The 13,336-nt window shown below is 45.6% G+C and overlaps 1 protein-coding gene across 1 annotated transcript in view; it reads left to right on the top strand.

The window, feature by feature from the left end:
- Positions 1-8,822: 8,822 nt before the first annotated feature.
- LOC126000464 (zinc finger protein 595-like) overlaps positions 8,823-13,336 on the top strand; it is a gene marked incomplete at its 3' end in the record, with an annotated part of 32,719 nt that continues 28,205 nt past the window's right edge. The window contains 3 exon segments of the mRNA XM_049767739.1: positions 8,823-8,984; positions 9,394-9,459; positions 9,557-9,745. Of these exon segments, the coding sequence (XP_049623696.1) occupies positions 8,823-8,984; positions 9,394-9,459; positions 9,557-9,745 (417 nt within the window).

Here is a 13,336-nt window from a genome sequence, read left to right as displayed (position 1 = left end):
TATCTCCTTTCTGTCCAAGGAAACAGAATGGGGTTGGGATCAGGGTGTGAATAGGACAGGAGTGCTGGCCTTGCTCTACAGCGAGGAACTGTAGTCCAGAGCCCCTGGGAGCCCAGGACAGGGGCAGACTCCAGGACAGAGGTACAGTAATTCAGTCCCCTTGAAGCCAGCACCAGAAAAGTCACTTGCACCCAGTCTGGTAGTGCTCTGCTACAACACTCAGGGTACAAACCCTCTGCGGCTCACCTACCATATGGTACCCCCACCAGTTCTAGGACCAAGCTTTGTGCAGAGTAGGACTAAGCATTGGATTTGAGGGGCTTTTTCCTTTAGTGCAGAGATAGAAGAAAGTCCTCACCAGTGTCTCAGTGCACCCATGAACTGTTTGATATTGTTCTTTAATTCCTGTGGATTCCTCAGGATCTTCTTGATGGACAGAAGAGACTGAGAAAGAGGTGAGTCAAGCCTGAGGGAGGTGCTTACATTGTGGTCAAGGTGTATTAAATATACCCCAAGATGAACTTGATGCTGAAGCACGTGATTCAGGTAGAATGCGGGTTTGAACAATTGAATGCAAGTAATTTTAGATATGACAGTGAGAGGGGCCAGAGCGATAGCATGGAAGTAGAGCATTTGCCTTGCATACAGAAGGACAGTGGTTCAAATCTTGGCATCTCACATGGTCCCCTGAGACTGCCAGGAGCGATTTCTGAGCATAGAGCTAGGAGTAACCCCTGTGCGCTGCTAGGTCTGACCTATAAACATCCTCCCCCGCCAAGAAAAAGAAATGACAGTAAGGCTGGAGAGAGACCACAGTGGTGAACGTTTCTGTTCCACTAATTCAGTGAATAAGTTCAGAAGTGTAACCCTATCTCTCAGCTGAACAAAAAACACCATTTGGAAACAAACAAAATACACATCCACGTTTGAGGTTTGATTATAGTTCAATTTGGGGACTATGAGTATATAATTTAAGGCCAGGTGGGATCCACAAACAAAAAGGAAACGACCATATGTGAATTTTAATACATCAGTAAAGTCAGAGCTGTAGGACAGCAAGGAAGGTCCAGTTAGAAATTAATCCCAGATCCAAAATGGGTCCAACACCAGAGGAACCCTTGAGTGTGGCAGGTATCACTCCAAAACAAAAAGAAATCTCACTCTAGGCATGTTCTTCCCAAATATCAATGAGCTGACTTTATTTTTTTTTTCAGTTTTTCTATACTAGGGGTTCCCACCAGGCAGTGCTCTGGTTTACTCTGCCTTTGTGCTCCCTGATCATAATTGGTGTGACTTGGGGTCCATGTATGGTGCAGAATGAGAACCATGTTTCCATCTCCACACGCGGTAAGAAGAAACCTTACTAGAATACACATCCAATTCACAATGAGCCAGCTGAAACACTTGGCCTAATATTATATCAATCAAAATCACTGTATCTCTTCCCTCCCTAAACCATTTCCCACACTAATCACAGAATTTCTTGGCTCTGAAAAATAATATTAAGACCTTTCAAGTACCCAAATCATTGAACTGACTTTTGAACATGAGATACTAACGGGTGACTTCTCGTGATAGGCTCTGGATACTCCCGCCAGTGCAGAGAACATCGATGTGGTAAAAGAGCTGGCTTAAAGGGCCCCATTGTAGAAGTCCAATGTGTTTCTACCACTGAGCTATCCTGCAACTGAATAAAAATATTGATTTGGGGGGCCGGGCAGTGGCGCTAGAGTTAAGGTGCTTGCCTTGCCTGCGCTAGCCTTGGATGGACAGCGGTTCGATCCCCCGGTTACCCATATGGTCCCCCAAGCCAGGAGCGACTTCTGAGCGCATAGACAGGAGTAACCCCTGAGAATCACTGGGTGTGGCCCAAAAACCAAAAAAAAATATATATATATATGTATATTGATTTGGAATTTGCAAATCTTATCAAGTCACTCCTCTTTGGAGATCTCTTTCCAAAAGAAATTTGTAGGAAGGTGGAATTCCGAAGTGCTGGTCTGCATACTAAAACCAACCCAAACATGCAATGTAAAAATTTGTTGATAGGCTAGGAAAATGCAAAATGGGGAGGGCTTTGCTTTGCATGCAGCTGGTTCAGGTTAGGTCTCTGATATCCCTTACGTCCCCTTCCCCAGTCAGAAAAATTTTCTGAGCAAAGAGCAAGGAGTAACCCGAGCACTGCCAGGATTGATCAAAAAACCACAAGAAATTTAACTGAGTGCAAGGCTGGAGAGATAGCACAGCAGTAGGGCATTTGCCTTGCCGACCTGGGATTGGCCTGGCTTTACTTTCCAGATTCCCATATGGTCCCGTGAGACTGTCAGAAGTGATTTCCAAGCACAGAGCCAAGAGTAACCCCTGAGCATCACAAGCAAAAAAAAAAAAAAAAAAAACTGAATAGAAACTGTTCAAAGAGACACTTTTATAATGATAGTATGGGCTCACTCATCACCAATTTTTAAAAGTACTAAAAAAAATTTGAGTGGGTCAAGAAAAGAAACAACAGGGAAGGTATTTTGAATGTGCTGACCTGACATCAATGACCTGTCATTCTGTGACTCCCATAGCCGGCGAGAAATAATTTCTGAGCACAGAGCCAGGAGTAGCACCTGAGACTGCAGTTGTGGCCAAAAACCAAACACACAAAAAAATGAGTTGAATGAAACCTGGTTGAATAGGCCACGAAGTGACTATATATTGGTTGTTGTTTTCAGATTCTAACAGCCTAAAGAATAGGGAAATCATGGGGCTGGAGCAGTGGTGCTAGCAATAAGGCGTCTGCCTTGTAAGTGCTAACCTAAAATGGACTGCGGTTCAATTACCCAGCATCACTACCCAGGAAGGAGCAATTTCTTTCCTTTTTTTTTTTTTTTTTTTTGGTTTCTCAGTTACACGTGTCTGCTTTCAGTGGTTACTCCTGGCTCTAAGCTCAGAAATCACTCCAGGCAGCTCCGGGGAACATATGGTATGCCGGGATTCGAAGCACTGTCCTTCTGCATGCAAGGCAAATGCCTTACCTTCATGCTAACTCTCCGGCCTCCAGGAGCAATTTCTAAGCACAAAGCCAGGAGTAACCCCTGAGTGTCATTGGGTGTAGTCTAAAAACGAACAAAATAAAAAGAATAGGGAAAACAGATTAAGAGAATCAAAATGAGGAATATAAAAATATCCACATTAGGGTTCTGCTGAGCTAACACTTCTGCAATTTAAACATACAAATCAAAAATATATTTGTATGTGCAAAGTGACAGCACAGTGGTGGGGCTTTTGCCTTGCATGCTGACAATACAAGAAGGACCCAGTTCCATTGCTAGAATTGCATATGGTTCCAAGCCTGCCATGAGTGATTTCTGAATGCAAGTAACCCCTGAGGATCCTGAGAGTGACCCAAGAAACAAACAAAAATTCCTAGTAGGACTGAGATTTATGACAGCTTGGGAGGGATTGACCTTGCAAGTGGCTGAACTGAATTCAATATGTGGCATCACACATACTACCCACAGCACTGCCAGGAGTAATACCTGAGAATAAAGATAAGAGTAATCCACAACAATCACTGGTTACTCCCAAAAGAAAAAATATTTTTCTTAGTATTCCTAAGAAGTGGCATTTACATTGAAGGAGTGTACCCAGGTTCAATCACAGCTATCACATACTGTTCTGAGTGCACCAGAATTGGTTGAGAAGCACAGGATCAGGAGCAACCAAGAACACCCAGCAAGGCCATCTCAAGAAAAGAGAGAGAAAAAAATACTTGGGGAATCGCTGAAAATAATCTAATGGCTAAGACAACTATGTGGAAACAGAACAGAGAGGCGTCCAATTGCCACTGAGAAAGGAATCTCAACATGCGGTTGTAGAGCTTAGTCTGAGAACATAGAAGAAGGATGAAAGTCAGAAGCGCAGGATCGGTTATAAATATCGACAGGCAGGAGAGCAGAAAGAGCAAAGTCAAGAAAGTCAAGCTCCAATCATTGTGGGCCTTAGTATCAAGAGCTGAGAACTTTAGCAAGAGAGGTCCCGTATGGCAGATCCAGGACTCCCATACACACTGCTCAGTCAGGACACTACCACACTCCTCCACAGGATCTGACCCTGGGCCTTGTTCGACAATTACCTCCACACATGCCTCTCTGCAAACTGCCAAGGATTCCTTGTTGTTCCAACCAGGAGGTCAGCAGAGGCTTCACACTGGATTGTCCTGTCCAGAGGAATGATTCATGGTTAGAGACATTCATGGTTGATTCCGGAGTGTGCGGAGCCAGATGGAAGTCTAAATTGTGTTGGGTGTACCCCAAAAGAAACCGTCAAATTACACAGCACAGCCTGGAACAAGTATCATTGAAAAACGTCCTTTGTGAACAGGAGCCTCAGGTTTGATCCCACACATTACATCAGCAAAGAAGATCAGAAGGCATGAATATCATGTGGGCCGAAACAACTGATGGACAACACTTAAGTCAAACATGCTGTTATAAATGTTGGACTTACTAGGCGTTGGGACACTAGCACAGAGCAGCAGATCCAGGTGTGATCATTAGCAACCCAAGTGATCACTGAATAATGCCAGAAGTAATCCCTAAGCTCAGTGGCTTTACTAAGCTTGGAGTACTCCCAAGTGTGGTCAAGAGCTTCCCCAATCTTACAAAAAATTAAATGGGGATGGGGAGAGGAGTGATAGACCAGAGTGAGGGTGTTTGCCTTGCAAGTGGCTAACCCAGGTTCAATTCCCAACATCCACATAGTCCCTTGACCCTGCCAGGAGCAATTTCTGAGCACAGAGTTAGGAGTGACCCATGAGTGCCTAAAATCCTAAATAAATGTTAATAAAATTTAAATGGTTTGCATTTGAGAAAATTGTGGCACAGTGGTCAGGGTTGACTCTTAGCTCTGAGCTCCAGAATAATCCTTGAAAATTCATTAGATCAGTCTGCAGCCTGTATTAAACCTGGTTCACGGAGGTCAAGGAAAATGCCCAAACAATGTTTTATTTCTCAGTACTGTAAAATGAATTTAAAATTATATAATTAGGGGTCAGAGAGATAGAATGTAGGTAGGGCTTTTGCTTTGCCTGCAGAAGGATGGTGCTTCGAATTCCGGCATCCCATATGGTTCCCCGAGCCTGCCAAGAACGATTTCTGAGTGTAGAGCCAGGAGCAACCCCTGTGCTCTGCCGGGTGTGACCCCAAAAAACAAACTAATAAATAAAATATAAATAAAATTACATAATTAGGGGGCAGCAAGATGGCACAGTACTAAGGGCACTTGCCTTGCATGGGGCTGCTCAGGAAGAACAGTGGTTTGATCCCCAATCATCTCATAAGGACCCAAAGTCAAGAGAGATTTCTGAGCGCATAGCCAGGCATAACCCCTGAGCATCACTGGGTGTGGCCCCAAAACATGTGAAATAATGTCAAAAAATAAAAATAACATTACATAATTAGACTCCTCTAAGATATAAAATTGGTATTGGGAGTGTAAAACAATGAGATAGGCCTTCACTTTGGGTAACTACAAGTCCAGTCCCTATAGAACCCAGATCTCTGACTGGTATGTGATTGGCCCAAAAGGTCTGTTCCTCACAGTTGCCTCAGGGCGGCTCTTACCAATGGCCCGCAGGTGCTGGTAGGTCTCCAGCATCACATCTCTATAGAATTTCCTCTGAGAGCTGTCCAGGTACAGCCACTCATCTGGGGAGAAGCTCACGGCCACATCAAAAAAGGTCACTGTGTCCTGAGCCAGCACACAGCAGGGTAAAGGCTCAGGCTCACACAGTCCCTGAATGTAAAGAAGGGAAACCCCCATATCCCAAAGGGAAGAAGTTCCTCTGCTCTCTCCACTAGGAAGAACCAGTCTCAAAGTCAATATGTCAATAGGCACTTCTGATGACAGGCTCCAGAAATTCCTGAGCATCAGCCAACATAATGTGAGGACAATCCTCAAGTAGGTTCTTGGAAATAGTGGCATGAGCCAATGTGCAGTATCACTAGGTCCACTGAATATTTGCCATTTCCCAGAATGCTACACACACAGCAGTCTAAATCTTCTCCTAAAGCCCATCTCTTCTCTTGGTAGTAGGGAAAGAAGTAAAATTCAAGGGTCACTTTGTGAGTCACGCCTGTGCTTTACCAAATCAGCACAGTTACATCCAAGAAAGTGCCTCCTTGAGCACATAGAAATGATCTGACTCCCAATCTCTATGACTTTTCAAATGACCCTTGGCTTACATTTCCCTACTAGATCCATAAGCCATGGAACTGCAGGCTTTGTAAGTGCAATGTATGAAAAAGGAGGAGGCGAGCTCTTCAGAGTGAAGAACTAAACTGCATGGAATGATCAAATGGGTGGAGAAACAGAGCCAGAGGTTTCAGACAAGGCCAACCCAGGGTCAATCCCTGGTATAATCTTGGGTTCCCTCACGTTATCAGGAGTAAAGTAATTCCTTGGTGTAGAGCCCAGATGAAGCCCTGAGTATAGCAACATGGAAGAAAAAAAAATCTATAAAAAAGAAGCTGAAGTAGCACAGCAGAAAGAAATTAAAACCAAAACCCAAAGGGAAGTGCACATGCAGGAAAAGACCTAGCCACAGAATTTCCAGTAAGGCAAAAAATTCTTCACCCAGATTTTAGAAAATTAGGCAACCTGGGGAGCATACTAGACCCCATTGAGCATCCTGAGTGAAAAGAGAGAGAAAACAAGTGCGCCTGTATTGGCCTGCATCTAGGAACTGGAGGAAAACACAAATCAAGGCTTACCTAGGACGGATCACTGTTTGAACCCCAGGCATCTCATATGGTCTCCCAAGCCAGGAGCAATTTCTGAGCACATAGCCAGGAGTAATCCCTGAGCATCACTGGCTATGCCCAAAAACAAAACAGAGAACTTTGAGCTAAACCTACAGAACGGCCAGAAGGGCACTTGCCTTGTACTTGGCTGGCCCAGAGAGAACCTCGCACTCCCCATATGATTCATTCTGCAGATTACGAGGGACAGAGCCAAGAAACCCCCTATTGGCTCTGGAGCCAGTACTAAAAATCAGTAATATATCTGATCCCTGATAAGGTAGGCATGAAGATTTAGGGTAGAAATCTTGAGATCAAGGATTTCCTTAACAACATATTACCAGTACATATTTTATGAACTCCAGAACCCCCATAGGGTCTGAGACCTGCCAGTGGTGACCCAGGAACACTGTTTCAAGAGTCAAGTCTGAACATACTGGGGACCATTAAACCAAACACAGCAAACAAGGACAAAAGTAGCCTCAAATCACAGAGTCCAGAAGCCATGCCAGGGGCCACAGCTTGACAATGTGGGGGCTAAACACTCCTGTCCCCCACCCTGTCCTTCCTTATGCTCACTCTCTGCACCTACCTGGGAACTGGACTTCCCATGGTGCAGATCCATCTTCCCTAGTATGTATTATTTCAGAAGAGCAGCAGAAAGGCAATTTGCATGAATCCCTGTAAGAGAGACACGGTTGTGAGCACTGCAGAGGAAGAAAACCCCTGCCCTGACAGGAAGAGCCTGTAAGGCCAATAATGCCAGTTGGGCCGCACCTCTGGGCACCAGCTCAGGTCCATGTGAACACACACAGACAGAAAGTCCTTTCTCTCCTAGAAAACAGAATGGGGATGAGATCAGGATGTGTACAGGATAGGAACATTGGTCTTGCTCTACAGGGAGGAACTGCATCCCTGAGTCCCTGGGAATCTAGGGCAGGAGCTGACTTGGAGGCAGAAGTTCAGTACATCACTGCCTCCTGCAAACTGGCAGTAAAATGGTGAGTTGCACTCAGCCTGGAAGTGCCTCTGCCAGTGTATTCAGCACTTGCTGCCATATGGTTTCCACACACACACTGCTACCACAGATATTTATGCAATGTAGGACTATGAGGAATTAAAGGAAGTAAGAAAATTAATTAATTAATTCTCACAATCTTTACATAAGACCCGACTGCAACATGATTTCTTCCAGGAATAGTATGGTGTCAGATGTTAAGCTCAAACCTTCCTCAAAAACTATACATTACATCATTTTTAGTCAATATGAACATTCTTATGAATAAGGTGTACGAAGACAATGTAGGCCTTTCCATGTCACCCGCATGAAAGAATTCTCTCTACTTTAAACTTTTTTCTTTAATTTATATTTTGGGCCACCCCTGAGGTGCTCAGAGGGTTATTCCTGGCTCAGTATTCAGAAATCACTTCTGCAGGGCATGGGGAACCCTATACAGTGTCAGGGACCAATGATGGGTCAGTGGTGTGCAAGGATCCAGTTGTACTACAGAGCAACCCATGTAGAAAAAAAGGTGTCATAGTAGGGGCAGGAGAGATAGCATGCAGGCAGGGCGTTTGCTTTGCCTGCAAAAGGACAGTGGTTTGAAACCCAGCATCCATTATGGTCCCCAAGCCTGCCAGGAGTGATTTCTGAGCATAGAGTAGGAGTAACCCCTTAGCACTGCTGGGTGTAACCCAAAAGCCTCCCCCCGAAGTGTCATAGTAATGAAATGAATGGAATCAAAGTTTAGAACAGGGGTCTCAAACTCAATTTACCTGGGGGCCGCAGGAGGTAAAGTCGGGGTGAGACAGGGCCGCATAAGTGATTTCACAAAAAAAAAAAAAATTAATAAATAAGCGAATAATCGCGAATACTGCAATATTTGAAGGCCTTGCGGGCCACAGAATGTTGTAAGGAGGGCCGCAGGGCCCGCGGGCCGCGAGTTTGAGGCCAATGGTTTAGAAGCAAACAGGCAGGGAGGCATCCCAGGACAGTAAAATCTTGAAATCCACTAAAAACAAAGGGTTTGGGAACACATGGACCTGAGGCCACTGCAGGCCAAAAGAAGGCTGCACCCTCCCCTCTCAGAGCAGGAATGGAGGCCAAGGGCTGAATGTCAAAGACCTTCAACTACCCCCACCCCGCTCCTGGCAACCACCCTAGCAACAGGACAGTTAACCAAGTTGGAAAGCCTAGGGGTGGGGTGGGGTGGGGAGAACTCGTAGAAAAGCCTCTTGGAACAAAGGACCATTGCCTGGGGCCAGGGTGGCAGCATCTCCCTCGGACCTCCAGTTTCAAACATTCCCTGTGGAAAGTGTCTCAGGGGAGCTCTTTCTCAGATGTGGAGCCACATCTTGCCATACTCAGGGCTGGCCAGAGCTCAGCAGTCAGAAGATTCTGCCAAGCCAGACTTTCCTGCACAGCTGGAGTCCCGGATCCCCCAATCACTCCCCAGGAGCCAGATCTGGAGAGAGTGAAGGGGGCAGATTCCCTCCAGGACCGCCGCCTCTTCCCCCAACTCCTAGGAGGCACTTGGGGTCTCCCGGCACCACTCGGGCAGTTCTTTCCTTAGTCGAGTCTGAAAATTCCCGCCTGGGCTCGTTCTAGCCCGTGATCTCCCTCGACCGCCCGCTTCCCCGCCGCCTCCCGCATCTCGATCATCGTGGAGTGTCGGTACCGAACCCCGCTCACCCACTTGCAAAGCCGAGCGTCCTTGGCGGCCGATCCCCCCAACCCCCACTCGCCTCTTTCTAGGCCTCTTCTCTCTAAGAGACGATCCGGATCATCACAGGAACAAACGCAACAAGATCCAACCTCCGCGCTCCCGGTCGGTCCCACCTCTGGGCGCCACCGCTTCCCCAATTTCCTGGGCGCCCCCGCCGCTCACCTGGCTGTGACTTGGGCTCCACGCGCTCAGAGCGGCCGATCGTCCCTCCAGACCCCTCGTCCACGGGACCCGGTCTGGCCAGAGCAGAGAGGCAGCTCAAGGGACCGAACCGGGAAGGGGATGCGAAGGACGCTGCGGGCTAGATGACATCACAGCTACTCCCGCCGACCTCTTAAAGGGACATCCTGGGCTTGGCTGCAGCCATTCCTTTTCCCAAAGATTTGAACTCTGGGTCCACAGAGATAGCATGGAGGTATGGCGCTGGTCTTGCATGCAGAGGGACGGTGGTTCGAATCCCCTGAGCCTGCCAGGAGCGATTTCTGAGCATAGAGGAGGGAGTAACCCCTGAGCACTGCCTGATGTGACCCCCCAAAAATATTATTTTACTCAGCTTTTATTGAAATTATGCCTCTGAATGGGCATTGCCCATATACCCCTAAACCATTGACCATCTACACAAACAACCAGAATTGTCTACAACATCTCCAGAAGCAAACCTCTACCAGGAAACACCCTGCCGCTACCCTGGCATTGACTTACGCCAAGGAGTGTTCTCTTAATACCCAAAAGGCTCAGTAACCCCAACAACCTGCGTGCAGGGCAGGACACTCCACATCTAATGGTGTGGTGAAACGAGACTACCTTCCACATCAGCCTGACTTCGATGAAGGAAATGCACAGAAACCAGAATCTTTAACTACAGAGACCTGACACCAGCAACAGTTAATATGCGAAAATGTTTCACCAGAACCAAGAGAATGACTCAGGGGTTGGGCAGCCTGGTATGCTTGAAGCCTAGATTTGGTCTTATGCCAGAAAACTTCAGGGATAATCTATCCTTATATTTAGGCCAAGGCTATTTTTCTTCCATTTCCCCCATATTTTGCTGGGCCTATGCAAACAATTGCCACCCTCACACTGTTATTACTGTATTTTTTGTAAACTCTTATCCCTTTTTTTTTTGTTTTGTTTTTGGGCCACTTCCAGCGGTGCTCAGGGGTTACTCCTGGCTATTTGCTCAGAAATAGCTCCTGACAGGCACAGGGGACCATATGGGACACCAGGATTTGAACCAACCACCTTAGGTCCTGGGTTGGCTGCTTACAAGGGAAATGCCGCTGTGCTATTTCTCCACCCCCCTTTTTTTGTTTGTTTTTGTTTTTGGGCCACACCCCCCGGTGCTCAGGGGTTACTCCTGGCTGTTTGCTCAGAAATAGCTCCTGGCAGGCATGGGGGACCATATGGGACACCGGGATTCGAACCGATGACCTTCTGCATGAAAGGCAAATGCCTTACCTCCATGCTATCTCTTCGGCCCCACTACCCCCCTTTTAAAAAAAAAAAAAGAAGAAGAAGAAGAAGAGCTTACTAAACTTTCTGCTGGACCTTTAATGCATTCGATTGTGTTTCAATAATTTTAAAAAAATATACTTGCTACTGAAGTTTTTCTTCTTTCGTTTTCTTCCATCGCTTTAGTTATTCTTTCAATTTTCTATTTTTTCAAATCATGTTGCTTTTGGTCTTCCTAAAACAAATGGATTATGATCAACTATGTAATGTAATTATGTCAACTATGTAATGTATTTTCTTTAACTGAATTAAATATAAAAATAAAATAAAATTATACATCTGATATTCAAAAGAATTTCAGTTTCCAAAGACTTAGGGAAATTGTGGCACTAGGGTTTCATAACATCAAAAAATAAACACACGTGCCTTCACTTGCACACTTCTTCCTGTGTTCACAAACCTATGTTCATCTTAAGTGTACATTGTGACAGAATGGGCAGCAATGGGCCACTGTAGCTCCTTCACAGCAAAACCTACTTTGAGCAGAGAGCTACCTCTCTTTCAAAGATCCATCTGGTGGGTGACAGCCGGAGCTTCTTAGCATTGGAACCCCAGGTTCCTTGGCTAGAGGTGACAACAAAGTGAGTAGGACTTTTCTAATATGATCACAGCACCATAAGCCATATGTTTAGGCAAAGTGTTCTTGAGAGGACTATCCCTGTGGCTGGGTCTCTGAATGTTTTTATGAAGAAGTGTATGAATAGATTTGGGAAAACGTATATCAGTTCATTGGAAAGATGGGAGAAATCCTGGGATTAAATGCTCTATAAATGGTAGGAATCCACTAATACCTTAATGTTACTGCAGGCCATCACCCATATCTCTATTTTATCAAGAAAATTAAAATTGCTTCACCCTTTTAGCAGTAAATCTCTGGATCGTATAGGATTGAGTCATATGATCCACTCCTAGGGACATACTCTAGGAACACAAAAACACAATACAAAAAAGCCTTCTGGGCCCGGAGAGATAGCACAGAGGCGTTTGCCTTGCAAACAGCCAAATCCAGGACCAAAGGTGGTTGGTTCGAATCCCGGTGTGCCATATGGTCCCCTGTGCATGCCAGGAGCTATTTCTGAGCAGACAGCAAGGAGTAACCCCTGAGCACCGCCGGGTATGGCCCAAAAACAAAAAGAAACAAAAACAAACAAACAAACAAAAAAAAAACAAAAAAAACGCCTTCTGCACATCTATTCATTGCAGCACTATATACAATAGACAGAATATGAAAACAACCAAGATACCCTTCAACAGATGAATGGTTAAAGAAACTGTGGTGTATATATACATGCAATGCAGCCATCAGAAGAGAGAAAGTCATGAATTTTTCCTATACATGGATGGACAGCTGCATTTTTGGCGTGGCCACAAAAACGAAAACAAATAGCAGGGAGATCCAACTGTTCACATGCATGGTCTAGTCCAGTGGTCGGCAACCTGAGACTTGCGAGCCACATCCGGATCTTTACACTTTTAATTTGGCTCTTCTGTGTGCCCGTGGCCGCTCCAGGAGTCAGGACTCCTCTCCTAGCCTCAGTCAGTGCGCGCCCCATGTGCAGCTCCGGTTGCAGGCTCCAAGAGTGTAAGATGATACCCAGTATCATCCCCAAACAAAGGTGTTTCCCCAAGGTCATCCTTTCTTAAACCTCTTCTTTGATTTGTAAAAGCCCACCGAAATGTATTTTTGTTTCTCTTTCTTGACCTGAAGCCTCCCGGTATTGGGAATTGGTTTTAATAAAGAAAGAGGTGTTCGGCCCGGAGAGATAGCACAGTGGCGTTTGCCTTGCAAGCAGCCGATCCAGGACCGAAGGTGGTTGGTTCGAATCCCGGTGTCCCATATGGTCCCCCGTGCCTGCCAGGAGCTATTTCTGAGCAGACAGCCAGGAGTAACCCCTGAGCATCGCCCGGTGTGGCCCAAAAACCAAAAAAAAAAAAAAAAAAAAAAAAAAAAAAAAGAGGTGTTCTAGCTTTTTGGGCTCAAGGCAGAAAGTACAAGGTAATAGGCCATGGACTCCATGATCATTCTTTCCTGGCTAGCTTGGGTTATTATTTCTTTCCTGCTACCCTGCTTCTTCAGACCAGGTTGGGTGGGGTTTAGAAATACAGTGCCTGGAGTGATCTTAAAACACGTATTTTATTTTGCACAAGTCTGGGCATTTTCCATGAAGGGATTCTCAATCCAGAGTTTTCTTTTCCATGGATTCTCAGGTTCAGAGAACTCATGAATAAATTGTGAGCTAATGCCCTTAAATGCTATTTTTCATATTGATTATGACTTTCTGCATAATATAAGTGCCAATCAGAAATTTTTTG

The sequence above is a fragment of the Suncus etruscus genome (assembly GCF_024139225.1).
Source record: "Suncus etruscus isolate mSunEtr1 chromosome 15 unlocalized genomic scaffold, mSunEtr1.pri.cur SUPER_15_unloc_11, whole genome shotgun sequence".
In the NCBI taxonomy this organism is placed as follows: Eukaryota; Metazoa; Chordata; class Mammalia; order Eulipotyphla; family Soricidae; genus Suncus; species Suncus etruscus.
The sequence above is the reverse complement of the archived record's forward strand: the minus strand, read 5'-3'. Positions and strand labels throughout refer to the sequence as shown.